General features: G+C 54.5%; 1 protein-coding gene across 1 annotated transcript in view; it reads left to right on the top strand.

The window, feature by feature from the left end:
- The window catches only part of Foxp4 (forkhead box P4), a 35,179-nt gene that overhangs the window by 6,512 nt on the left and 3,518 nt on the right, over positions 1-25,149 (top strand). Inside the window, exons 2-13 of the mRNA XM_059281815.1 lie at positions 7,292-7,387; positions 14,294-14,416; positions 14,825-14,911; positions 16,345-16,492; positions 16,609-16,822; positions 17,064-17,168; positions 17,802-17,889; positions 18,928-19,011; positions 19,156-19,324; positions 19,407-19,483; positions 20,201-20,302; positions 24,109-24,230. Coding sequence (XP_059137798.1) covers positions 7,292-7,387; positions 14,294-14,416; positions 14,825-14,911; positions 16,345-16,492; positions 16,609-16,822; positions 17,064-17,168; positions 17,802-17,889; positions 18,928-19,011; positions 19,156-19,324; positions 19,407-19,483; positions 20,201-20,302; positions 24,109-24,230 — 1,415 coding nt within the window. The remainder of the gene's footprint in view (positions 1-7,291; positions 7,388-14,293; positions 14,417-14,824; positions 14,912-16,344; positions 16,493-16,608; positions 16,823-17,063; positions 17,169-17,801; positions 17,890-18,927; positions 19,012-19,155; positions 19,325-19,406; positions 19,484-20,200; positions 20,303-24,108; positions 24,231-25,149) is intronic.

The following is a 25,149-nucleotide window of genomic DNA, read 5'->3' as shown; positions in this document are numbered from 1 at the left end:
AGAATGGAAAGAGCTTTTCCTCCATCTGGCCCTCTTCTGCCGGGCTACTTAGGAGGACTGGGTGGAAAGGGAGCTTCCAGAGGGGATCAGCCCCGCCCCGCCGCCCACAGGCTGCCAACAGTTGTCTGAAGCCTTCCTGCTGGTCAGGGCCGTATCTTCAGTCCTCCAGCCTCACGCCCTGGATTCCTCTGTGTCCTCTTTGATCCTGTAACTAACTTCTCTTTGTCCGTCTGGAGATGGAGTCCCTCCCCAGGGGAACTGGGGTGTGCAGAAGAAAAGCACTCGGGTGGGGAGCGGTTCAGAACTGTACCTCAGCACAGAAGAAGTAGATGGGGAGAGGTGGATGAGAAGTGGTGGGGACTGAGGGGATGGGGGGCATGGCTGCCCGCCACTTCCTGAATTAGTGAGCCAAAGGCCATCCTATCTGCCAAGAGGTAGCCCCTTTCGGAGAAAAGAAGGGGCCCCGAGCCTGGGGGAAGGACCCCTGGCTTTCCTCCAGGAGACCCATACAGAGCTTCTCTGCTCTGGCTCCCTGCTGTTACCTCCTTTCCACAGAAGCCAGGATTAGTCCCCACTGAGGAGAACAGTGCGGGGGCAGGGGTAGTCTGTTTCTCCTGAGGGCAAAGGGCTTAGGGTGAGGGTTGAAGTGCAGAGAGTTGAATTCCAGTCACCCGTGGGCTCCCCTGGAACCTACAGTGTGAGCTGGGGTTGCTCTGAAATGCCCTAGTAGGATCCCTGAGGAAGGTATCTGCTGGTTTCTAGTCTAAATCCAGCCCCAGAAGAAGTGGCTGGGGCCAGGCAGTGTGGAGTAGACCCACTTCTGGAGAATTCTACAGCTCAGACAGAGGACCTGACTGTGAGCCATGCCGTCCACCTCTGCACTTTCGCTCCTTGTCGATGCCTAGATGCCATCCCCTCAGACACTAGACCCAGCTCTGCCTCTCCCAGAACCATGCCAAGCTGGCTTTGGCTGTCACTGGGAGTCAAGCTGCTGGGAAGCCCACCTGTGCTGGCACCTGCAAGGGCAGGACGCAGGAGCTGTCCAGGGACAAAGTCCTTTCTCTGCCACTGGCCCATGGCTGGTCTGCACCTGCTGAGGCCAGCCTCTCGAGAAGCGGGAACCCTCTGCAGGGACCCTGAATCTGGACTGTCCTGGGGATGTCTCCCACCTGGGAGGCCTGTCTGTGCCTGTGCTTTCCTGGTTTTCATGTTAATGGTTCTAATTTGAGAATATGCCGATGTCATTTTTACGAGGTTGGTGTAAAAAAAATTTACAGCCTTTTCCAAAAAGCTTTCTTTAAAAAAAAAAAAAAAAAAGATCCAAGGGAAGAAAAGTAGAATCACTTTGGGGGTTTTATAATCTCCCCACCACCCACTCTTTGCCCCCCTTCTCTGTGTAATTTCATCTTTATGCCTCTTCACTGGAGGAAAAAGCCTTACTGGTCTAGAACCTGTGTCTCCCTGGGCTAGTTTGGTCTATGGTGGTTGCCACTGACCTCAGGCCTCTGACCCCTTCTCCCTGCCATCCCCTCCTTTGATCTGTCCGAAAGTTTTGAGGGATGGATGAGTATTTAAGGAGCACGTATTAGACACCTGCTGTTTACCAGCAGGGGTTAGATAGCACAGAACAGAAATAGATAACACCATCGAGATGGCTCAGTGGTTTAAGAGCACTGACTGTTCTCCTAGGGACTAGGGTTTGATTCCCAGAACCCACATGGTGACTCACAACTGTCTGTAATCTGATGCCCTCTTCCGGCCTCTGTGGCACCAGAATGGCTGTGGTCATGGGCAAAAACAAACAAACAAGACCATACACTTTAAAAGAAAAAAATATTAAAAGACAAAAACAAAACAGAGTAGGGCCATGACTCAGTCAAGTAAAGTGCTTGGCATGCAAGCATTATTAAGACCTGAGTTCTAGCCCCTGGTGCCCATTTAAAAAGCCTAGACTCTCAGTGCTGGAAGGGCAGAGTCGGTAGTTTGGCCAGCTACCTTAGCCAAATTGGCAGACTTGGGAAAAACCCTCGTCTCAAAAAACAAAGGGAGAGCTATTGAGGAGGATTCCATTGTTGAGTCTTTACTGGTGTGGTTTCCACATACAGGCGCATGCACGTGCGTGCGTGCGTGCATGCGTGCGTGCGTGCGTGCGTGCGTGCATGTGTTAGCACACATAGGAACATGTACATACACATATAGAAGAAGCCAAAAAAAAACTGCCTTTATTTACTGAGTTGCTCCATGTCTGTCTGTAGAATTCAGCCTCAGCCTGCTATTTGGTTGAGGGGAAAGGAGAGAAATAGAGACAGACAGAGAGAGAGAGTACATCTGGAGAGGTCTTGCTGTGTAGCCCAGGCTGGTGTCAAATTCCAGATCCTCCTATCTCTGCTTTTAGGTGCTGGAATTAAAAGCACGCGCCACCTGGCTGGCCTGTGTATAGTTTATGATATACCTCATGGTTTGCTTTTTCTACCTCAGGGCCTTTGCACCTCTCCTTTTCAGCCTTGAATACTCTCCCTGGGAAGAATTAGCCGCTTCTGCAGTGAAGTGTCTCCTCAGGTCTCCCTTGGCCGTGTTTTGTGTAACTTGCTGTCCCCAGCATAAGGCTTAGCTGTGTCAGGTTTGGCCTGTGTGTTTGGTGGTCATATCAGCCCACTAAACTAGAGAGCTCAGGCAGTAAAGAGTTCCTCCTTGAACTTGGCAGTGGCTCCTGGGACAATAGGTCAGTGACTAAATTGTCCTGGGCCTAGAGCTGATAGCCTTTCCTAAGTTGCTTCTCAGATTTGAGACTCAGGGAGGGGGTGGGTGAAGGCCGCACTCCTGGACACCTTCTGGGCCCCCCTTCACCTAAATCCAGCCTGTCCTCAGCACATTAATGATCAACACAGGACCAATAAGGTGGCCCAGGGGCTAAAGGTACTTGCCCTGCGAGCTTAGTGGTCTGAGCTGATCACAAAAGCTCACATAAATATCAACAAATGTGGATAGGGCTGAATTCCAATTTTGCCAGAAAGTTTCCCGAGACAGACAAGAAGGTGGGTTTCCGGAGTTAGACAAAGTCTAGGCCTGACCCTCAGCACTGCATGTGAACACGCCTCACTGATATGGAGTCTCCCATTACCCGCTGGCTCATGCTCGTTTTTCCTGCCGAGTTCAGCCTTAGGTCTGGTGGATTCCGGTTCAGCTTCTGCCACTCTGCCTCTGGGTGAGCCCTAGGTCCCTTCTGGATCTCTGTGCTCTTTTCTTTTTCTTTTATACGCATTGGTGTTTTGCCTGGATCCATGTCTGGGTCTGAGCCGTTACCTTGGACCTGTTTCCTTGTCTATAAAGTGAACAGAGTTACACCTGCCCTGCCTAGCTTAGTGCAAGGATGCTCCTGGACAGTTCTGTTAGTGTCTGCAGAGGTGCTTTGGCTCTGGCACTGTGGACCTCTTGGCCATCCTGACACCACAGAAGCGCCTTGAGTACTACAAAGCTCTTTACAGGTTTAGCCTTTGAACTTAGGATCACCCCCTGCCAGCCTTCCATACTTAGCCTGAAAGAAGATGGACTTTGTGTGCAGGAATTATGCCTACTATGTGTTGGGGGTGGGAAGCTCACAGGTGAATTTGACAACATCCATGCTCTTAAGGGGCTCCTGGTCCAGTCGATTTAGCGGGTAAATAGTTGCTGTGGAACCCTGCCTCCTGAGTTCGATCCCCAGAACCCATGTAAAGGTGAAAGGGGAAAGCTGACTCCACAGAGTTATTTATTCTCTGATATCCCCACATATGCACCTGCACACACACACACACACACTCACACACGGTGGCTCCAGTTTGGTCAGCATCACTGGAGAAGGTGAGCTGGGCTGTGAGGTCAGGGCTGGTTGTTTTCATGTCTCAGAGGCTGTGGGTCCAGGGGTTTATTTAACCCTCAGTGGCAGGGGCAAAAGACATTGGCACTTGCTTCTTTACACTGATGAATGAAACTAGGAAGCTTCAATGCCTTAGACCTGCCTAGCCCAGTGGGCAGTCTTCAAAAAGACAGCCTAGGTTGGGGATGCCCACGGCTCCCAGAGCACCGTCCTCAGCCAGGTGCATGCACAGCAAAGCTCACGGCATAAAGTAGAGCCCAGGACAGCAGTTACTGCCCACACACCCACACTGCATGGTGTGTGGTATGGCATGGCCATCTGAGGAGGGGAGCTTAGACCACAGTCCTGGAATCTGTCCACACCCATCATTGGGCACCTTCAGTCTATTCTTTAGGTGGTACTACATTCCAGGTAGGTCAAGGCTGGCTCTAGGCGAGGATGAGAAAGGAACTTGCTTTGTCCCTGGAGGTGTCCCATCCCTCCAGGCTGTGTGGGAAGAAGGGAAGGAGGGAGTGAGTGAGTGAGTGAGGTGCCTGGAGAGCAGGTCGTCAGCTTCCGGGGCCCCTGCAGCCAGACTCCGGCCTTTCCCGTTGCCTCCCAGCACAGTCCAACGTTCTGCCTGACCTGGGGACTGTCTCAAGCCCTGTCAGCCCCCACATCTCACTTCAGGTGTGATAGCACAGCACAGGAGCACCTCTCCTCCTGGTCCACTTGATGAGCAGACCCTCCAGGTCTCCAGGACCCTAGGGCCATCACCTCTGGGAGGCCCCATCAGAGCCCCACAGCACGGGAGTCCTACCACATGAGGGTGACATTGATGGTTCAGTTCCCTACTTTGTCCTCAGTCCCGTAGAGACCCCCCTGCCCCCAGCAGTGGAACACCTGGGGGCAGGGCCACCCACCACCTAGCATGGCCTAGCACACAGTAGGCACTTCATACATGCTAATGAAGGAGGGAGAGAAGAAGCAGATACCCCTGTGGGGGAATAGAGAGAGAGGGGTAAACCACCTCACCTAACTCAGCTGGCCTGGGGGAGAGCTCCCCAAGACAGGGTGGAAAGAGGAGAGCGAAGTTCATGAGGTGGGGAGTGGAGGGCCTGTTGCCTCCAGGAATGAGATTGCAGGACCCTGTCACACACATCCCTTCCCCCCGCAAATCTTGTAATTTCGTGCTCCAGGGAACCACAAAGAAAGAGAGTTGGTGAGGAATGAATTCAACTCCCCTGGCTACTCTGCAGGCCCAGAGACTGGGCCAGGCTCTCTCCTGAACTTCCCCAGAACCCTGCTGCTGTACCCCCTCATCAGGGTGTGTCCCCTTCCCACTGACGAATGTCTCTTGAATCCCCTGTGCTGGTCAGCTCTGGGGTCAACCCCCACTCCCACCCCTTACCGCCCGGCTGCCCTTCTGTGCCATCTCCACCCTAGAGGACAAGAAGAATTATGTATATGGTTAGACGTGGAGGCCAATAAGAGCTAGGCGACAGAAGCCAGAATTCCTTCCTGGGGGCCCCGGGGCCACCCCCCTGCCTCTCCACACCATTTACCACCCTCTCTGCCTGTAGTTTCTCGGAATCTCTTGACCCAGGAAGGTCCAATTTCTGCTTTCTAAAGAAAACCCTTCAGGAGAGGCAGCATCCTGACTCCGCCTGGAAGTCTGGGCCATTTGGAGGGCGGAGCTGGGGGTGGTCAGGCAACGGGGCTGCCTAGGAGCACGCACGTTCCCATAGATACACCAGTGAGTATTTAGATAGTGTCCTAAGGTAAACTAGACCGAAGCCCCAGGAAGCCGTGCCAGTCAACACCGCGAAGGACCACGCAGGCGGATTGTATATACAGTTACACTGGGTACACAGTGGCCGCTCAGAGGGTGTTTGCCGAGCTGTGAGTGTCCACCACGCATCCATGGTGGGGCCGGGGCTGGAGGTGTGGCTCAGTGGTAGAGCGCTTGCCTGAGGAGGTGTAGGAGGCCCTGGGCTTGGTCCTCAGCCTCGGGAAGAGCAGGCAGGGAAAGAAGAGAAAAGAGTTTTACCTTAAAGATGCTGGGGTAGGAGAATGGAATCCACGTGAGAAAGAAACAGGTGTGTGCGCCAGGGTGCGAGCCAGCTACAAGTTGGGCACCTTCATCTAACAAGTGTGGGTAAGCAGAGAGCCACCTGGGGATGATTGAGAAGAAAAGGGTATACACTTCCTGAATGCCAACGAGGTGCCAGTCTTGGTCTTTTCATCCCTCCGCATGATTCTGAAGTGGGTAGTGTCCCAGTTTTACGGATAAAGCGACATAACCACTGAGAGATGGAATGACTTACCCAAGGTCACAGCCAGTCAACTACAGAGCTGGGATTGCAGCCCATATGCGCCTGGTGCCAAAGCCTTGCCTCCAGGGCCTGAATACATCTGCTCTGGCTCTCCAGGAGGCCTTTGAGGAACCTGGAACTCACTGGACAGGTCCCCACTGCCACCACCTCACCTCCAGGTCTTGGAGACAAGGTCTTGGCTGGGCCCCAGGGGAGCACATTCCTGGGTTGACCCCTCACTCTTCTACCAGACTATCACCACCCACCTATTCACAGGCTGTACCCCCCCACCTCCCCCCCCCCCCCCACACACACATCCCATTCCTAGGATCACCTTGGCTCAGTCCCTTGTCACTGGCCACCAAGCCCAGACACTCATGTGACTGATCAGTTTCCTCGGGGCCCCTGACCCTTCCCCTCCACACCCCCCCCCCCTGTACCCCCCGTGTGCCCTAGCTTCATGGCATTGCCCCTCCCGTAGGTCGCTTCTTGGCGGACACTCCTCCTCCCCTCCTTAAACCTCAGAAGCAGGCTTCCAGGGCTGCTGATCTTGGGACAAGTCACTGACTTAACCTCCTAGAGATTTGGCTGCCTCGGCTGGAAGAGAAGGCTGCTAAGCCCAACTCACAGCTTTATAACAGGATCGAGAGCTTGCCTCTAGCCCTGAATGATGCCCAAGGATCTCTTAAGTTCAAAGTCAGCCTGGTCTTGAACATAGTGAGTTCCAGGGCAGCCATGGCCTGCCTCAAAAACAGATAATGAAAAGAAATTTGTGAAGCACCAGGCACATGGGTTCTCAGTAAAAAGTACCTACTATTCTACCCTGAGTTCACCTTCCTGCCCTTTCACCTGGAGTCCTTTTGACCCTTGACCTTTGCTGTCCCAGTGGAAAACCAATGGACTCACTCTGATCCCGGGGTGAGTCCTAGACGACTACTGTGATTCTTACCATGACGGTTCCCAGCCTCTCCTACCTCCATCCTTACCCCAAGCCCATATGGACCTGTGACCCTCCCTCAGGACCTTTGGGTGTTCCTCCTTACAGCCCGAACCCCCCACCCGCTTCCATACTCATCCCGGATCCCAGCCACTTCTGAGGGCCTTGCTGGGGCCTCGCACTGACTCAGCCCCTGTCTTACAGGCTCTCCAGGTGGCCCGGCAGTTCCTGTTACAGCAAGCCTCCAGCCTGAACTCCCCCGGGAACAATGACGGTAAACAGTCGGCCTCTGCGGTGCAGGTGAGAGGGGCGGACCCGCCCGCCCGCCCGCCCGCACCGGGCAGGGTTGGGATGGAGGACGGGGACTTGGGGGGATGCTAGGCCCAGGGAGAGGTCACAGACCCCTCAGAGCAAGCCCGCCTCCCCAGCCCCGCGCTCCTGAGGAAGTAGTCACTGCTGGGTGGGGCCGAGGCACTAACACCTCCCGTCTCCACCTGAGCGGCCAGGCCTGGGTCTGCCCAGCTTCTTTGTCTGCACCCTCTCTGGACCTGACTCACCCGGGCTCCTCCCGCTGGCTCTCGGGCTGTCCTCCTTCCTCCCCACGTGCTACCCGGTCACCAGGCTGGGTCTTGGCCCCTCCCAGATTGCTCAGTTGAAGAATCACTGAGTCTCCCCTCCCCCTTATCTCTCCCAGTCTCTCCCTATTTCCTGTCTCTTGCCTTCCCTGTCTCTTGTGTTTTCCTTTGCACAATCTGCCCTTTTTTTCCCTTCTCCCCTCCCCCCAGCCTGTCGGCCCATCTGGCTGGCTGCAGGGGGAGGGGGAGCGGCAGGAGGTGGGGAAGCCTGGCCTTCTGTTTACCTTTTGTGTCCCCAAAGAACGCGGGAGAATCGCAGTCTGGGTCCCAATGGGTCACTACTCTGGCCAGCCGCTTCCTCCCAGCCGCCCGAGCCCCCTCCCCGCTGGGGCAGAGCGGGTGGCTAGGACCGAGGACTGGATTAAGCCAGGCTCTGAAAGGAAGTTTTAAGGAAGGGATGGGGTGAGCACTGTGTCGAGTTGTTCCTGAGCCCTCTGAGGCCCCGAGGGGACCTGGAGAACTTAGGGGACAGGGACATAAGATAGACTCAGGGTACTTGAAGGATACAGCATGGTCCTGGAGAGGGTCCGGTGCTCACAGACAAGTTATCTATGCTTTTTTCTTTCTTTCTTTTAAGCATATGTTTGGAAAATGCTTTGAAAAAGTTCAAGGTGCCAGACAGCTGTGCAGCCATGGCCATCGGTGGCCTCAGAGCAGTCTAAGCGACCTGAGAGGTCTTCCGAGTGGGGAGCTGGCAAAGGGTTGTGGCTGGGGCGCGGAGGGGGACAAAGTCTGGAAAGGGCAGCAGGAGAGGGAGGGAGGGAGGGAGGGAGGGAGGGAGATCTCAAGGGGAGACAGTTCTCAGGGGGTGTGTGACTAGGTCGCAGAGGATGAGGGAGCTCCCCACGAATGTTCTCTGGGTCTCCAGCAGCGCTCCCCTTGCTGGCCTGGCTTAGCACCTCCTTATAAAGCAGGCAGGTGAGAGCAAACCCCCCCCCCACACACACACACACACTCCACAATTGGAAAGCATCAAGTGAACCCAGCAGGACAGGAGGAGGTGGATGGACTTGGAGGAGGACCAGCATCAGGGGACTTTCCAGCTGGGTGCTGAGATGGTTATCTGAAGATCACTTCCTTAGGACGCCTTCCCCTGCCAAAGAGAGCTGCCTCGAATTGGGTTCCAGGAGAGAAAAGGTAGCCCGCGGCTTGCCTTTTCACCTCCCAGAAATCAGCTTCCTCACCCACTCAGAAGATATCATGTGTTCCCGTTTGTGTGCGTATGTGTATGTGCATGTGGAGGCCAAGATTACCTCTCATGTCACCCCAAGATAGCTTCAGAATCATCCCCACCTCCGCAGACAGTCTCTCAGTGGCCTGGGGCTCAGCGGTTAGGTTACCCTGGCTGGTCCCAGAGGTAGGGGTGGAAGATCAAACTCAGGGTCTTCTCAAGCATTTACCGAATGAACCACCTAAGCCTACCCCACCCCCTACCAGCCTGGATGCAGAGTGAGTACCCAAGGCTGGCCCTCTGCAAGTGTCGCTGTCTTCATACCCATGGGAAAGCTGCTATTATTAATCCATTTGCAAATGAGAAAGCCAAGGCTCAGAGAGAGTATGTAACTAACTAGTCAGTGTCGCTCCATGCCCTAATTCCTGTTGCTGTGATAAAAGGCCCTGACAAAAATCAGCTTAGGGAAGGAAAGGTATATTTGGCTCACAAGTCCAAGTTACATTCCATCATCGCAGGGAAGTCGAGGCAGGAACTCAAGGCGGCACATCCCAGAGGCAGAGAGAATGGATGCATGTGTGTCTAGTGTCAGCTCGTCTTCTCTTCTCTTCCACAGTCCAGGGAATGGTGCCAACATGCCACTCACTTCCGGGCACACACACCCCCATCAGTTAATGTAATCAAGACAATCTCCTACAGGCATTCCCGAAAGCCAACCTGATCCAGACAATCTCTCATTGAGACTCTTCTCAAGCGATTCTAGGTTGTGTCAAGTTGACAGTTAAAACCGACTGCAACACCCTACGAATAAGGCCAGAGACTAGCCTGAGCCCAAAGGACTGGCCTCAGTTCCGCTCCATGTGGTACCCCAGTCAGTGACGCACCTGTGCCACCCAAGTCCCGGGGTTCCTGAGCTTCTTCTCCCCAGTCCTGTCTATCCCAGGGTCAGGTCTGCCTCCCCTGCTTCCCACCGTACCCCATCTTCACTGTGGGGGGGGGGGGCGGGGTCGTGGGAACTCTGTCCTCAAGTAGGACCCAGGGCTAGTGGAGAAATGGGACGCCTAAGGCCGGGCCCCTTAGCAGAAAGGATGTGCTGTGGGTTTAGGACTTGAGTGACGTGGGTAATGAAGGGAAGTTGTTGGGGTCCCATGGCCACATTCTGCTCCTGGACAGGTCACTTGTCCCTCACCTCCAGCCTCATTTACCATCTTCCTGCAGCTAGCTTCGGTGAGCTTCAAGGCGGTATTAAGCCCGAGGAGTGGCCCTCGCTGTAACTAGAAATCAGTCACAGAAGGCTGTGAGCAGGCAGCCGGGGAGGACTTCGAAGAGGCAGTCAGGGCCAGCTTGGCTTCTTTCTCAGCCCCACAGTTCTGGAAGTTGTGCCTTTTCTTTGGCTTTGTGTTTTATGGAGGTTTTTTGGATTTTTGTTTGTTTTTGTTTTTGTTTAAGATAGGGTCTCATGTAGCCAGGCTGGCCTCCAGTTCTCTATGTAGATATAGATGAAGATGACCTTGAACTTCTGATCCTTCTGTCTCCACCTAGGATTACAGGCATGCACCACCACACCTGGTTTATGTAGTGCTAGGAGTTAACCCAGGGTTCTGTGCGTGTTGGACAAGTCCCTACCACTAAGTTACATTCCTATCCTCCTTCCCATCCCTGTAGTCCTGATTGGCCAGGAATTTACTAAATTGCCCAGGCTGACCTCAGACTTGAGGTAATCCTCCTGCCTCAGACTCCACGTGATGGGATGACAGGCACTAGACCCCTTTCCTGGCCACCACTGTCTTTCTGAATCAACTTCAGTACAGAATTAGCCTGAGGATCTTCTGGTCGTTGGCAAGACCCAAACCACGTGGCAGCCTGTGCCCCATACTATCCTCTTACCAGGGACCCCAGAGGCTATCCTTCAGGAGTTGAATTTGGATCCTCCCAACCCTCAGCCCCTGGATAACGTTTCCTCCATGTCAGACACTGTCTCATTCCTCCTAATCGGGCCGCCTTACCCAGCAGTCTGCATTCGAGGTGGGTGGAGAGCTGGGGCCCGAGTAGCATTGGCAGTCAGCCATCCTCCCTGCCATGGTGCTATTGATTGTGTTAGCTTTGAGGCTGGTCTCTAGACAGGGACTCCCAGCTGCTGAGCCTCCCAGCTGACCAGCGTCCATACTGACACACTGCAGCCCAGCGTGTCTGCAGATACCGTGAGAGAGCCTCCACTCTTCAGAACCCCAAGATGAGCATGGTGATAGCTGGGCCAAGCCATCTACTGAGTCTATTTTGGCTCCATTTGGCTGGCTACCTGGAGATCAGCACACAGGGTGAAGTCCATCTCCACTGAGGCTTCTGCAGCCAGCTACTCAGCCAACTGACCGGAGGCCGGGGGCCCAGAAACACCTTCTCAGGCCATCTCTTCCATTCCTCGACTCCCAAGTCAGAAAGCCCCAAGGAAGGCTAGGCCATGTCCTTGGCTCCTCTCTACCATCAGTCATTCCTGTCCTGGTGCCCAGTAGGGTCCTTGGGGTGTGTCTGCCTGCCCTCTCTCCTGACTCCTGTTCCGTTCTTGCAGTGGTTGGAACAAGTGACCTGCGAGTTGCCCTAAGTGACCCCTGGGATGTCCTTTATGCTCCACTCTGCTATTGTCCTTTGGGGCTGGGGGCTGGTTGTTTGACCTCCACCATCTAAGTGGAGATGGTGTGCACTTCTCAGTGGTTGCTCTGGACACTGGGGAGAGACGACCTGCTAAAGGGCTTAGCCACCAGCTTGGCACCTGCTCGCTCAGTCAGCAGCATTATCATTTCTCCAGTGTGAGGCTGAGAAGGGATGATGTTCAGCTCCCAGGCCAGACGGAGACAACGGTGCTTATTAGCCTTTTCAAGGAGCCGTGATGAGGGCCGGTGAGGTGCCTCAGTGTGTAAAGCGCCTGTCACAGAAGCCCGGCAACCTGAGTTCGAGCCCCTAGAACCCATGAAAAGAGAATCAGCTCCAAAAGTTGTCCTTTGTGTAGGGGATACACACACTATTAATAATAATAATGAAATAATAATAAATTAATAAACAAGATTAGATTAATTTTTAAAAAGAACAAGCTGGGCGGTGGTGGTACATGCCTTTAAACCCAGTACTTAGGTGGAGGCAGAGGCAGGCAGATCCCTGAGTTCGAGGACAGCCTGGTCTATAGAGTGAGTTCCAGGACAGCCAAGGCTACACAGAGAAACACTGTCTTGAAAAACTAGAAAATAGGAGGAGGAAGAAACTTCACCCCAGAAAGGTTCTCTCTAAGGCTGGGCTGCTGAGGTGTCAAGACCCACAGGCTGAGGGACCTGGGGCTGGGCTCAGTGGAAGGCGTCCCTGAGCCTGCTGGTGGATGCCCAGAAGCAGGTGGGTGGCAGCATAGAGAACTCAGGCTGGAAGCACCCCAACACTGAGCCCGTGGGCGGCCTTCCCTTCCTCCTCTCATGGGGAGCCCCAGCTGAGAGGCTGACAAGTCTCAGCCCTGAGTTTGAGTTCAGTGACCTCAGTTCCTAGTCCTGGTGGTAACCGTTTCTTTTCTTCCTTCCTTCTTTCTTTTTGGTTTTTCAAGACAGGGTTTCTCTGTGTCGCTCTGGCTGTCCTGGAACTTGCTCTGTATATAGATCAGTCTGGTCTTGAACTTAGAGATCCTCCTGCCTCTGCTCCCTGAGTGCTGGGATTAAAGCTGCATGCCACCACGGCCCGACTAAGTTTCTTCTCCTCCTTCTCCTTCTTCTTCTTCTTCTTCTTCTTCTCCTCCTCCTCCTCCTCCTCCTCCTCCTCCTCCTCCTTCTTCTTCTTAATATTATTATTATTAGTAGTAGTAGTAGTAGTTTTCTGGTCTGGATCAGTGTCTCATGTAGCTCAAGCTGTCCTCAAACTTAATATGTAGTCAAAGTTAACCTTGAATTCTTGACCCTCCTGCATCCACTCTTCTGGTATTTGGCATTACAGGTGTGCACCTGATTTTATACAGTGCTGGGGTTCAACCCCAGGGCTTTTTGAATGTTAGGCAAGTGCTCTACCAACAGAGCCACAGCCCCAATCTTGGGGTTAAAGCGTCAAAGAGGGTAGTCACCCTGAGATCTCAGCCAATGGCCCTTCACGTTAGACTAGCCCAGCCCATCTGCCAGCCTGTGGTGGGACACCATCAGAGCACCTGTTCGCCACCATAGGACTGTGTAATGGCTTAAACTGCCTTGCTGTGACTGAGGGAGCTCAGAGAAGGTAGGGCTATGGGAAAATATGACGTCATTGTTTCTTCTCTGAACCGTTTTACTGTGGCCAAATCCTCTGCACCTTCTAGAGTGCTAACAGGCTCAGGAGGCAGAAAGCTACTCTGCTTGGGCTTTGGGAATCCTGAATTCATTTCTTGTAGCCCAGTTCCTGTGTTTTATGTTCGAGGACAGTGATGTCCCAGAGAGGGCAAGTGACTGTAAGCCTGCTGGTCTGCTCTGCTTTCTACTCCACTGCAGATGTGAGTCCACTCACGTGCACGTCTCCAGAACGGTCCCAGCAGTGTGTGCTCTCTGGGCCTCTGCCCTGGACCACCATGTGCACCATGAACACAGGTGTTCAGAGTGAGTCCAGGTGGGCTCGTGCCAGAGTGCAATCATGTCAAGTGCGCTGCTTGGGGGAAGACAGGGTCTCACTGTGTAGCTCTGGCTGGCCTAGAATTTGCTGTGTCCATCGGGCTGACCTCAAACTCAGGAGATCTGCCTGTGTGCTAGAATTATAGGCCATCACCACCATGGCCAGCAGGTGGGATACTTTTGACTTGTCTCCCAGCTGCTCCTAAGCAGGTCACTTTGCTGGGATCTCAAACTAAGTAAGAGCTGGAAGTAGCCCAGTGGTCTGTTCCGGTGCCGTCTCATCTCCCACACCTGGGACCACGCATCCCTCGATCACAGCCATTTATTATTGGTCATTGCTATACACTAGCCTCTGGCTACTGTTATTGCTACTCCTCCAGGAGCCTGAAGAGGTTGACATGTTAAATCATATGTCCAGAGACAGCTCTGTGGAGTGCAGTGGCTCTTATCTGTGATCACAGCGTTTGGAAGACTGAGACAAGAGGAGTTCAAGGCCAGCCTGGGCTAGAGAGTGAAAATATCTTCAAATAAAACAAAGTACAGAGGCATGGGCCTGTAATCCCAGCACTTGGGAAATAGGAAGATAAGAAGTTCAAGGCCAACCTGGGACACGTGATGAGATCCTGTCTCATCACCACCTGCAAAAAAAAAAAAAAAAAAAAAATCATTTCAAACAAAAAGTCAAAAGAGACGCAGCCCCATAGGTGGCAGAGCCAGAATATGAACCCAGGCAGGCGCACTGGAGAGACACTCTGCCGTGCCCATGCACTACCTCTGACTGACGGGGTGCATCCCACAGGTGCCTGTGTCTGTGGCCATGATGTCGCAGCAGATGTTTACTCCGCAGCAGATGCAGCAGATCCTGTCACCTCCTCAGCTGCAGGCCTTGCTGCAGCAGCAACAGGCTCTCATGCTCCAGCAGGTGAGTCTAGCCCCAGGGCAGCATCCCCTACTCCCTCCCTGAGCTTCACTGAGGACCTATGCTGTAGCAGAAACCAGAGAGACTGCCCAGGCCAGACGGATCTGCATTCCTCCAGGGCTGCTGGGAGAGTCCTCAGCTGCCTCTCCCTCCCCCTCCTCCTTCCCACGAGCTAGCCTCCCTTCTGTCTCTAGAACTCTGGGGGAGCAGGGTGAAGTAGTGGAACACCATGCCCCCATCCCCCAACACACACTCTCGGTGACATGCCGAAGAGTTCAGCTCTCTCTCTCTCTCTCTCTCTGCCTGGCCATGTTCACGGAACTCTCATGCCCTGCCTGCAGGAGCTTTGGCAAGGCGGGGCTGGGTTTGCACCTAGCAGCTCCTGGAAACCAACCCCTCTTGTTCCCTCAGCTGCAGGAATATTACAAGAAGCAGCAAGAACAGCTCCACCTGCAGCTCCTTACCCAGCAGCAGGCTGGGAAACAGCAGCCCAAAGAGGTGAGTGGCTGCAGAGCCCAGCCCAGATGTCCCCTGAGTTCTCCAGTCCCAACGGACAACCCAGCCTTCTTCAGTCTGATTAAAAAAAAAAAAAAAAAAAAAAAAAAAAGGCCTTGTGGGAATAGTAGAAAACCAGGAGAACATTGGGAGGGGAGGGTTCAAGAAAGAAGTTAGGATGGACATTCACATGCCACCAATTCTCTATCCCTACCCATTCTTTCTCTCCGTCCCTCAAATTGTACTGTCTCTGCGCATGTGTGTAGAAGTGTGTGCACGTCATCAGATGTGTCTGGTGGCCTTTGCTTATATCCAGTGGACCCATGTCGTACCATCTTGCTGCCCACTTTGTCCCTTGGTCAGCCAGCTGTCCCATCTGGAGGACCCTCAGCGGTGTACCTCCCTGACCTTAGCCGCCCTAGCTCCTGTCCCGTCCCATGATGCCTTGTGCAGCCCTCGCCAGGTTACTCTCACAGCTCCCCAGCCCAGCTCTGCCCCACCCCCTGCCACACACAGTGCCTCCTGAGAGGTGACCTCAGGTCCCTGTGTCCTTCCTGACCAGACTGCGGCCCCACTTCAGGTTGCCCTTCCCAGCATGCTGCTCTGATGGTCTCCAGCCATTCCCCACCCCTTTAGCTCCTCCAGTGCATTTTCAGTTGCTCCAGATCTGGTTTTGAATCTAGGCTGTTTATCCTCTTGCCTCAGTGACTTTCACACCAGCCCGCTCCCCAGGGCAGGCAGGCAGAGATCCTGGCCTCTCAAACGTCCAGGACGTGTTTGGCTCTCTGGGCTCAGGAAACTTGCTGACAGCCTGACTTGTCAGTGCCTGTGTGAAGGACTGAGTGGGGAGGGGTCAGGAACGCACACGCAGGGAACCAGGAGCTTGTGTCTGGGCGATGCTGATGTCACTGTTCCAGGACTCTGGCTGAGGCTGCTCAGGTCCCATCTACTCCTTAGATACTCCTGCATCTAAAAAGCAAAATAGGATGGGATAGGGGTGCAAAGTCTCCACCCCCCTAGAAGAAGGGGGGCCTGGGCATGTGGGAAGGGTCTCCTCCAGGTGGGAGTGGTCCCCAGATCTGACGGGCTCATCTATCACTGTGATGAGAGCCCCCCCCCCAGGCGCACAGCTGTGGGTGTGCATAGCTGAAGCCGCCGCGGAGGGGGAGGAGGGAGGGCGTCGTGCTGCGTGTCTGGGTCTGGCTGTGTGTGTTTGCGCGTGTGCGTGCGTGCGTGCATGCGTGTGTTTACTGCGAGAAGGCATGCAGCCCTATGGAAGCTGGGCCGGGAGCAGAGAAGCTGCAGCCGCAGACGCTACCACGACAGCTCCAGGGGCTGACAGGCCCTGGGAGGGGGTGGCGGCGGCGTGGGGGCCAGATGGCACGGCTGAGGCCAACGGCACCCCCCTCTGCCCACCCCCTCGGGCTCCCTCCCAGGCGCTGGGGAACAAACAGCTGGCCTTCCAGCAGCAGCTCCTGCAGATGCAACAGTTGCAGCAACAGCACTTGCTCAACCTGCAGAGGCAGGGGCTGGTCAGCCTGCAGCCTAGCCAAGCCTCAGGGCCCCTCCAGGCCCTCCCGCAAGGTGAGCGTTGCCCCGCCCCGCCCCGCCCCGCCCCCAGTCCCGAGCGTTCCCCAAGCCCGGGGTGAGGCACAGGCTCTGTGTTGGGCTCCCAGCCAACCAGCCTCTCTCTCCTGCAGCAGCCGTGTGCCCGACAGACCTGCCTCAGCTGTGGAAGGGCGAGGGTGCCCCAGGGCAGCCTGCTGAGGACAGCGTCAGGCAGGAGGGGCTGGACCTCGCCAGCCCAGCTGCCACCGCTACCTCGTTCGCCAGCCCCCCCAAGGTCTCCCCACCCCTCTCCCACCACCCCTTACCCAACGGACAGCCCACTGTGCTCACATCTCGGAGAGACAGGTACGGATGGCCCCAGGCCGTAGCACGTGCCAAGGCCCTGCTCTGGCTTGTACCTGGAACCCCCAGGGTGGCACCATGGTGGGGACTGAGAGGGAGGGAGGGGCTGGAGCTCAGGGCCAGGAGTTCACCTCCTGCCTCGGGTATACAGAATGGGAAGCCAGCAGTCAGACAAAAGCTGGACCCAGGCTGCTGAGGGGGAGCTGTTGGGGGCTCCGACCACTACCTTTTCCTCCACTTCTAGCTCCTCCCATGAGGAGACCCCCAGTTCCCACCCCCTTTATGGACATGGAGAATGCAAGTGGCCGGGCTGTGAGACCCTGTGTGAAGACCTGGGCCAGTTTATCAAGTAGGTGTCACCCAGCCTCTCCCCGAAGGGCCCCTCTCTGTCCAGCCTCCTGTCACCTGCGGTCCTCAATGTCCCAGCTGAGCTGAGCTGCGGGGTGGCCTAGCTCTTCCTCTGCTTTCCCGCCCCCCATCTTCCTGCTGGCAGTTTCCCCCTCCCACCCCAGATCAGGGGTGTCAGTGGAGGAAGCCTATCTCTCCACATCCTGGAGAGTGATGGCCAGCCGAGGACAGGCAGGGTGGGAGGCAGACAGGCGCTGGCAGCAGGCGGCCAGCCGCCACCACAGTGCCAAGCTCTGTCACTGACTGATTAACTCCGCTGTCTCCCGGACCCTTGCAGCATCAGGGTCAAACAAATTGTTTTCACGCTTCGTCAGAGGTTTACTTAATTAGTTCATTTGCAATTAGATCTCTCTATAGCCCGGTTTTAGCTAAGACATCAAAGGAGGCTGAGGAGAAAGCTTCCTCGGTCGCTGCCCCCACCCCTTTGTTCCATTCCCTTCTCTCCTTTGTATCTCTTATTCTGTCTGCTTTTCTGGCGAGGGGCTGGCTGACAGAGTTGGGGTTGGAGGATGGGTTGGAGGGGTGAAGTCAGAAAGCCCAGGGCTCACTCTTCCCTGACCTCCTCCTCTCTAAGACACCTCAACACAGAACACGCCTTGGATGACCGGAGCACGGCCCAATGCCGCGTGCAGATGCAGGTGGTCCAACAGCTGGAGATCCAGGTGTGCTCCAGGGTGTGCAGGGAGGGCCACACAGGGGACTCAGCCTTGCCCAAGGGGCAGGGGGTGTCGTGGGAGGGTCCTGTGCTCAGAGCCAACATCTTAGGCTCTCTAGGTCTTAATTACCACAGTGTGAGATGCGGACTGATGAGTTGTGAGGGTGAGCTGAGTGTGAGGCTGGGTGCGCAGTGAGGTGTTTTATGTGCTGTGTGAACACAAGGCTGATGTGAGTGGCTAGCATACAGCCTGCTTTGTGCCGTGCTTCTTCAGCCATCCAGGTAGCTCCTGGAATCCTCAGAGAGGCTGCCATGCCTGCACTGATACCATCCCCATGTGACTCGAGCACAGAAACTTTCAGGTGGCCACTCAGTGACTGGAGGAATTGGGATTAGAGCCAGGTACCCTGGCTCCTGCATGGAGTTCTCAAGAGAGTCAGTCAGCCATCCATGTTTATCCGTCTCTGGCTCCTAACAGGGCGCCCTGTGGAGAGAGGATAGTTGTAAGATGCATCAAATTTATGAATGGAGGAAGTGAATCATTCATCCATTCCCACATACCTCTCAGTAGTGAACCAGGCAGGCACTGGGGTTGTTCAACCACAGATTCTGCCTTCCGTGGGGAGAAAGGGCACATTGCTGGTTGGAAGAGGCCGTCCGTGTGTAAGGATGGTGTAGACTGAGCCTAGGATGTCCACGGAGAAAGGGAGAGAGTGTCACATCCTGGCCCTGAGGGTGTGGAGGTCCAGAAGGCAAAGAATGCCTGAGGCCTTCAGAAAGTTTTCAGAAGTAAGGCACAGAGGGAGCAGATGTTTCTGTGTGTGTGTGTGTGTAAGAGAGTATGGGTGTGTGTATGTGTGTGATTGTGTATATGTGTGAGTGTGTGTGTATTTGTCCATATGAGTGTGTGTGTGTGTGTGTGTGTGTGTGTGTGTGTGTGAGTGTTGGGGCTTTCTGAGGCGTATTCTGGTGAAGGATGGCATGTAGGGATAAGGACCTATTGTCTTCCCTCACTGTGGCCCTACTTCTCTGTGTCTTTTCACAGCTCGCCAAGGAGAGTGAGAGGTTGCAGGCCATGATGGCTCATCTGCATATGCGGCCTTCAGAGCCCAAGCCCTTCAGCCAGCCAGTGAGTACCCCACTTCCCTGCATGCCCTGAGCCCTTCCACAGCATACCCTGGCCTTCAGGGGACAGCTCCTTGGGTGCTTTGCTTAGCACCTTCCCCATGGCTCACAGCTGAACCCAGCCCCTGGCTCCTCCTCATTCTCCAAGGTGACCGTCTCTGCAGACCCATTCCCAGATGGCCTTGTGCACCCCCCAACTTCAGCCGCCGCCCCTGTCACACCCCTGCGACCCCCGGGCCTGGGTTCTGCCTCTTTGCACAGTGGAGGCCCTGCTCGCAGGAGAAGCAGCGACAAATTCTGCTCCCCCATCTCCTCAGGTGAGGCTGCTGTGGGAGGGGTGATTTCCCCCCTAGGCGGGTACCCAGTCTGGCTGCCTCACCTTCTGCCTGTCTCCCCCAGAGCTGGCCCAGAATCATGAATTCTACAAGAATGCTGATGTCAGGCCCCCCTTCACCTACGCCTCCCTTATCCGCCAGGTAAGTGTGGAAGGTAGGAGTGGGGAAGGCAGGCTGGTTGTCCTCAGGCCTTCTGGTACCTGACCATAAGGTCCCTACCTCCAAGAGGATCCTGGGACCCTCTCCTCTGGTCTTCCTCCTGGAGGCTGTGGCTTAGTTTGCCTGCAGCTCAGAGTATATTCCCGTTCACTTTCACTGTCGTATCCACAGTGTCATGCTCATTTCTGCATACGTACATACACTTAGCCTCCTCCCTCTCTGTTCCTTCTCTCCTGTCTATAATCCTCATGTTCTCAATGCTCACATGATATTCATAAACACATGTGTCCATTCTGTGGGACTTCCTACAGGTGTGCATTCTCTCACACTCTCAGGGTGCACTTTGCCCAAATAAGGACAAATTCCCAACTGCCTCAAGAATGGTGCTGCTTTGCTTCCTCTGGAAAGGGCATGTGAAGCCCTGTTTTCCCCTCAACCCCAAGCCCAGAAGAGTCTGCTCTGTCCCTTGTGCACATGTGTAGCCTCTGGAGGCTGGGTCCCCAATACCCTCAGCCCCTGTTAGCTCCTTGGCCTTGCTGGGACACCCAGCCCGCCTCACTGAGGCCTGCATCTACCCATCCACATACACACTGCAGCGGGTGAGTCAGGCTGCAGAGAAGGGTAAAAACCCAGGGCTGGGAGCCCTCCTGGCGTCAGCTGAGGCTCAGGCTCAGGCTCAGGCTCTCTCCTTGCCTACAGGCCATTCTGGAAACCCCAGACAGGCAGCTGACTCTAAATGAGATCTATAACTGGTTCACCAGGATGTTCGCCTATTTCCGAAGGAATACTGCCACCTGGAAGGTGAGACCCTGCCCTCCATCCCCCCTCATCCGCTCTGACTTCTTAAACCTCCATCCCATTGAGACCGAAGCTGCCGCCGCATAGTCTGGCCCCTCAGCAGTTCTGCAGAAATAGCCCATCAGGGCCACACACACTTCACTCTTAGCAGGAGGTGCAGAGGGTTCCTAACTACCCCTTTGTGAGTCAGGGACTGGCAGTATTGTCCAGGCTGGTCTTAAAACCCTGGGTTCAAATGACCCCCCTGCCCCCACCTCCCTGAGTGCCAGGGTTACAAGTGTGCGTCACCACACCCTGTTAGGCAGTGCTGGGCACTGAACCCAGCCCTGTGTGTGCTAGGCTTGCACGGGGACTTCCTTTTAATGACCTTGGCCAGCCTTGTGTTGTCTCTTTAATGGGAAGAAATGAATTCTCTCTTCTATGGCACTCTAAGGTACAGAGAACTCAGCCCTGTGAGACAGGGCCTCGGAGGGTGAATTCTTGGTAGCAGGTCCTAGGGTAAATCCATAGGTACTTCATGGAACTAGATTCTGTAACTAAAGACTCATATGAAGTCCAGGAAGAGGTCGCAGGTATATGGCCCAGATACATGGGTGGACTGAGGCCATGGACCATTCCTAGGGACACAAATGGGCACTCACACGCCACCCAGCTAACCTATGTAGCAGGGAGATCATTGTCTCTATCCAATTAGTCGTTTAACACTTTCAGTCCTAAGCATTTCCTAGGAGACCGGAGGAATGCAAGACCCTAGGAAAATGGGACACAGAGATGTGGGCCGGGGCACTCAACTACTCTGTAGTGAAGATAGGGTGTGCGTGCGCACACTTTGTGTGTCTTTCACTATGCAGCAAGGTGGGAAGGTGATATCTAAATTAAGGAGGAGGAGGAGGAGGAGGAGGAGGAGGAGGAGGAGGAGGAGGAGGAGGAGGAGGAGGAGGAGGAGGAGGAGGAGGAGGAGGAGGAGGAGGGGGAGGAGGGAGTATTGGCCCCTTCAGGAAGTCTAGACGCGGGGTGGGGGGTGGGGGGCGTCTCTATTCTCAGAACTCTAATTGTATCCCTGGCTCTCGGGTCCCCCTGCTGGCCAGTGAAAAGAACTGCAGCGAAACAGACCACCTCCCTTCTCAGTTCTCACAACGAGGCCCTGGGGCCGGGCACTGCCAAGCACTAGGTGCGGTCTGCTGTTGCCCAGCCTTTTCTACCTTGGTAATGTACAAAGGGCTATTAGAAGGGCCTACCACATCATCTTCCCTTTCCTATGCCAAGCTCTCAAAGCTTAGAGACTGTGTGGCTGGGACAGCCATTCTGATTGGCTATGAGTGATGTCACTTCCTGGCAACCACAGTCCTGCTATCTTTTTGAGCCAACATCGAGTTCTGGGGCCACCTGGTCCCGCCTCCAACCTGCAGGCCAGGTTGGAAGGCAGGCTTTACAAATAATACAGTCACACCACATTAAACCTGAAGTTTAATACAGTGTAGAGCCTGGTTTCTGTGCGGAAGCAGGTTCAGGTGGCTTTCTTGGTTTCTCAGTGGCCGTGTTAAAACAACTCATCTGGTCACTTGGTCTCTGTTTCATCCCTCCCACACACTGGTCCAGATACACAATGTGTCTGTGTTGCTACCTGCACCACCCAGGGGCCCACACAGACACATCCGGTCAGACTATCTTGGCTTGAGATCTACATTGTCCTTGAGAGTTTTCAGCCAGTCAACTTCATTCATGGTATTGGGGGGAAATGCAGCCGTGGTTCCTTCCCTCTGATTCTGTTCCATCTGTTTTGCACATCCTCCGGGTCATCTTCCTCTACTTTATTTGGGTTTCTTAGTCCCCACCTGCACCCCTTCTGGCCCCCATCCATAAGGTGATGCTGTTTAGACCCAGAGCATCCAGGCTTGGGAGCGGGTGTGGGCCAGGCCAGCTGCCATTTCTTGGGGACAGAGCTACCATCTGCCAAGCTGATGGTCCTCACCAGCCCTCCCATGGCCATCCCCTCCTAGGGCCTGTGTTGTGGGCCCATCCTTTTGTTTACGCAACCTCCGCCAGACCCCTTAAATTGCCGTTAATGTTTCAGCGTAACGAATTAGTCTCTCATCACGAATCAGGCTTCGAAACGAGGGAAAAAAGCCCCGGCGAGGCCACCCTCGGAAATTGGGGTCATTCTCATTTGCAAAGTGGAGGATCGGAGCCCCGTAATGCGGGCAAATTTATTCCGAGGCAGGAGCCCCGGCGTGATTAGGCCCTTTGTAATTATCGCTCCGTGAGATTCCACTCCAGCCGCCCGCCTCCCTCGTGGATTAGCAAGCGAGTCGGAAAAATACACAGGATTTAATTAGAGGCAAATTAAAATTGGTAATGAAATCGGGCCAGTTGCAAGAGGCAAGAGTTGGATGGGAGAGAGGGAGAGAGGATCTCCAGGGGCGCCCACTGCCCGCCCTGCCCGCTTCCTTCCCCGTTTAGAAATGTAAAGAGGAGACGGGGATGGGGCGAATGGAGGAGGCTGAGGGGGGACAGGTAATGGGGACAGGGCTGGGACTGGTGGTGAGAGACCGAAAAACAGAGCAGAGAGTTATGGAGGTGGGACCAAGGGACCTGGGGACAGGAGATGGGTAGATGGGGCCCTCACTCAGGCTTCCAGAGGGAATTAGGCCCAGCAACCCCCACCCATGTGTCCTACCAACCAGGTGACCTCAATTTCTGAAGTCCTCTTGCCAGGAGGAGGTGGTGGTAACAAGGTGACTTACCCTCTCTCTGTCTTCTTGTCTCACAGCTGTGCATTTAGGCCGTCCTTTCAAGTTAGCAATGTATTTCCACGTGTGTGTATGTATTGGGCTCCACTGTATGCCTGTGTTCCCAGGAAGCTGTCTGTTTAGAGCCACAGCTCAAAGCCTCAGGCTCCATAGAGGTAGCGGAGAAGCACGAGGTAGTTGTGGAAGTTCTTTGCAAGCCCAGAGTTCCTTGTGTGCCTGAGGTGCAATGCCCCAGCTTCTCTAAGCCACCAGGGTCCATGGTCAGTCTTACAGTCAGAAGCCAGGGGGCTGGAGAGATGGCTCAAAGGTTAAGATCACTGGCTGCTTTTCCAAAAGACCTGGGTTCAATTCTCAGCACCCACATGGCAAGTCACAACTGTCTGTAACTCCTGTTCCAGGGGATCCAACACACTCACACAGATATACACACAGGCAAAACACCAATGCACATTTAAAAAAAAAAAAGACTCCGCCTTTAAAAAATCAGAAATCAGGGCTGGAGAGATGGCTCAGAGGTTAAGAGCACTGGCTGTTCTTCCAGAGGTCCTGAGTTCAATTCCCAGCAACCGCATGGTGGCTCACAGCCATCTGTAATTAGATCTGGTGCCCTCTTCTGGCCTGCCGTCATATATGCTGTATACATAATAAATAAATCTTAAAGAAAAAAATCAGAAATCAGGAATGACTGCTGTCAGTGTGAGGAGGGGAAAGGAATATTTCGTTCCATTGTCTGCAGCATTATCTTTTCTTTCTTTTGAAACAGGGCCTCTTTATGTAGTCCTAGCTGGCCCGGAACTCCCTCTATAGACCAGGTTGGCCTCTGCCTCCCACTTTAAGGAATAAAGGCCTGTGCCACCACACCCTATCCAAGACAAGATTTTCTAAGATGAGGCAAGAGTGGGGAGGGACTCCCGGCGGCAGGGCCAGTGAGAGCCTTCCCTCTCCCCGTCTGGGATGCGTGGGAGGTTGTTGCTCCCTGGGACATGAGATGTGGGACCATGGGAGGATGCTCTGTATGTTCACCGGAACGGCGGTGAACCCCATTTACTGTATCCCTAGAATGCCGTGCGCCACAACCTCAGCCTGCATAAATGCTTCGTCCGCGTGGAGAACGTCAAGGGGGCTGTGTGGACCGTGGATGAGCGGGAATATCAGAAACGAAGGCCGCCAAAGATGACAGGGTATGTGGGCCCCGGCTGGGCGAGCTGTGCCCAAGCGTGGCCTGAACCAGGCCAGCCCCTGCTTCTCAAAGACACCTGGGCTCCAAACGCCACCCTGAAAGGGGAATGTGGGTGTCGAGGGTGGAGGAGACCAGCGCTTGGCAAGCTGCATGGACGTGACAGACAGTCGGGAGATGGCATTGATGTCCTCTGTTCTCACTTCTGACTAAGAGGAGGAGTCAAGGGGGACAGGGTACCAGAGAGGTGACTCCCACAGGAGTCATGGCCAGAGCTGGGATGTGGGCCGAGGTGAGAGCTGCCCCCCCACACTCCTCCCAATCGTAGGAGGAGAACCCTGGGCCCCACCTCTGTTTCACAGAGGCAAAGTTGAGTGGAGAGGGCTGACAGGAAGCCACCAGCAGGTTGGTGGCAGAGCTGGGTCCAGGGCCGGGTATCACATCAGGTTTGTGATGTTTCACCACACAGTAGGTCAGAACCTTCCCTTCTCATACCAGCGTCTACTCTCCTCTACACACGCCAGAGGCTCTTGCTCAGGGGAGGCCTGCAATAGGCTTAGATACTTTTTTTTTTTTTTTTAAGATTTATTTATTTATTTATTATGTATGAGTGCTGTGTCTGCATGCATGCCTGCAGGCCAGAAGAGGGCACCAGATCTCATTACAGATGGTTGTGAGCCACCATGTGGTTGCTGGAAGAGCAGCCAGTACTCTTAACCTCTTAACCTCTCCAGCCCCGGGCTAAGATACCTTTAGTACCTGATGTTTCTTCTACCCAAGCATAGCCTTGCTGTGCAGGTGCAGGGCAGCAGGTGCAGGGCACCACTGCGAAATGCCCTACTATGTGTCTACATGCTGCCTCCGCCCTTGGTAATGTCATCTCATTCCCAGCCTGGGCCCTGGTGCCCCTCTGCTTCTCCCTG

Source organism: Peromyscus eremicus, chromosome 16_21, assembly GCF_949786415.1.
Source record: "Peromyscus eremicus chromosome 16_21, PerEre_H2_v1, whole genome shotgun sequence".
Classification (NCBI taxonomy): domain Eukaryota; kingdom Metazoa; phylum Chordata; class Mammalia; order Rodentia; family Cricetidae; genus Peromyscus; species Peromyscus eremicus.
Note: the sequence above shows the minus strand (reverse complement) of the source record. Positions and strands in the feature narration are given on the sequence as shown.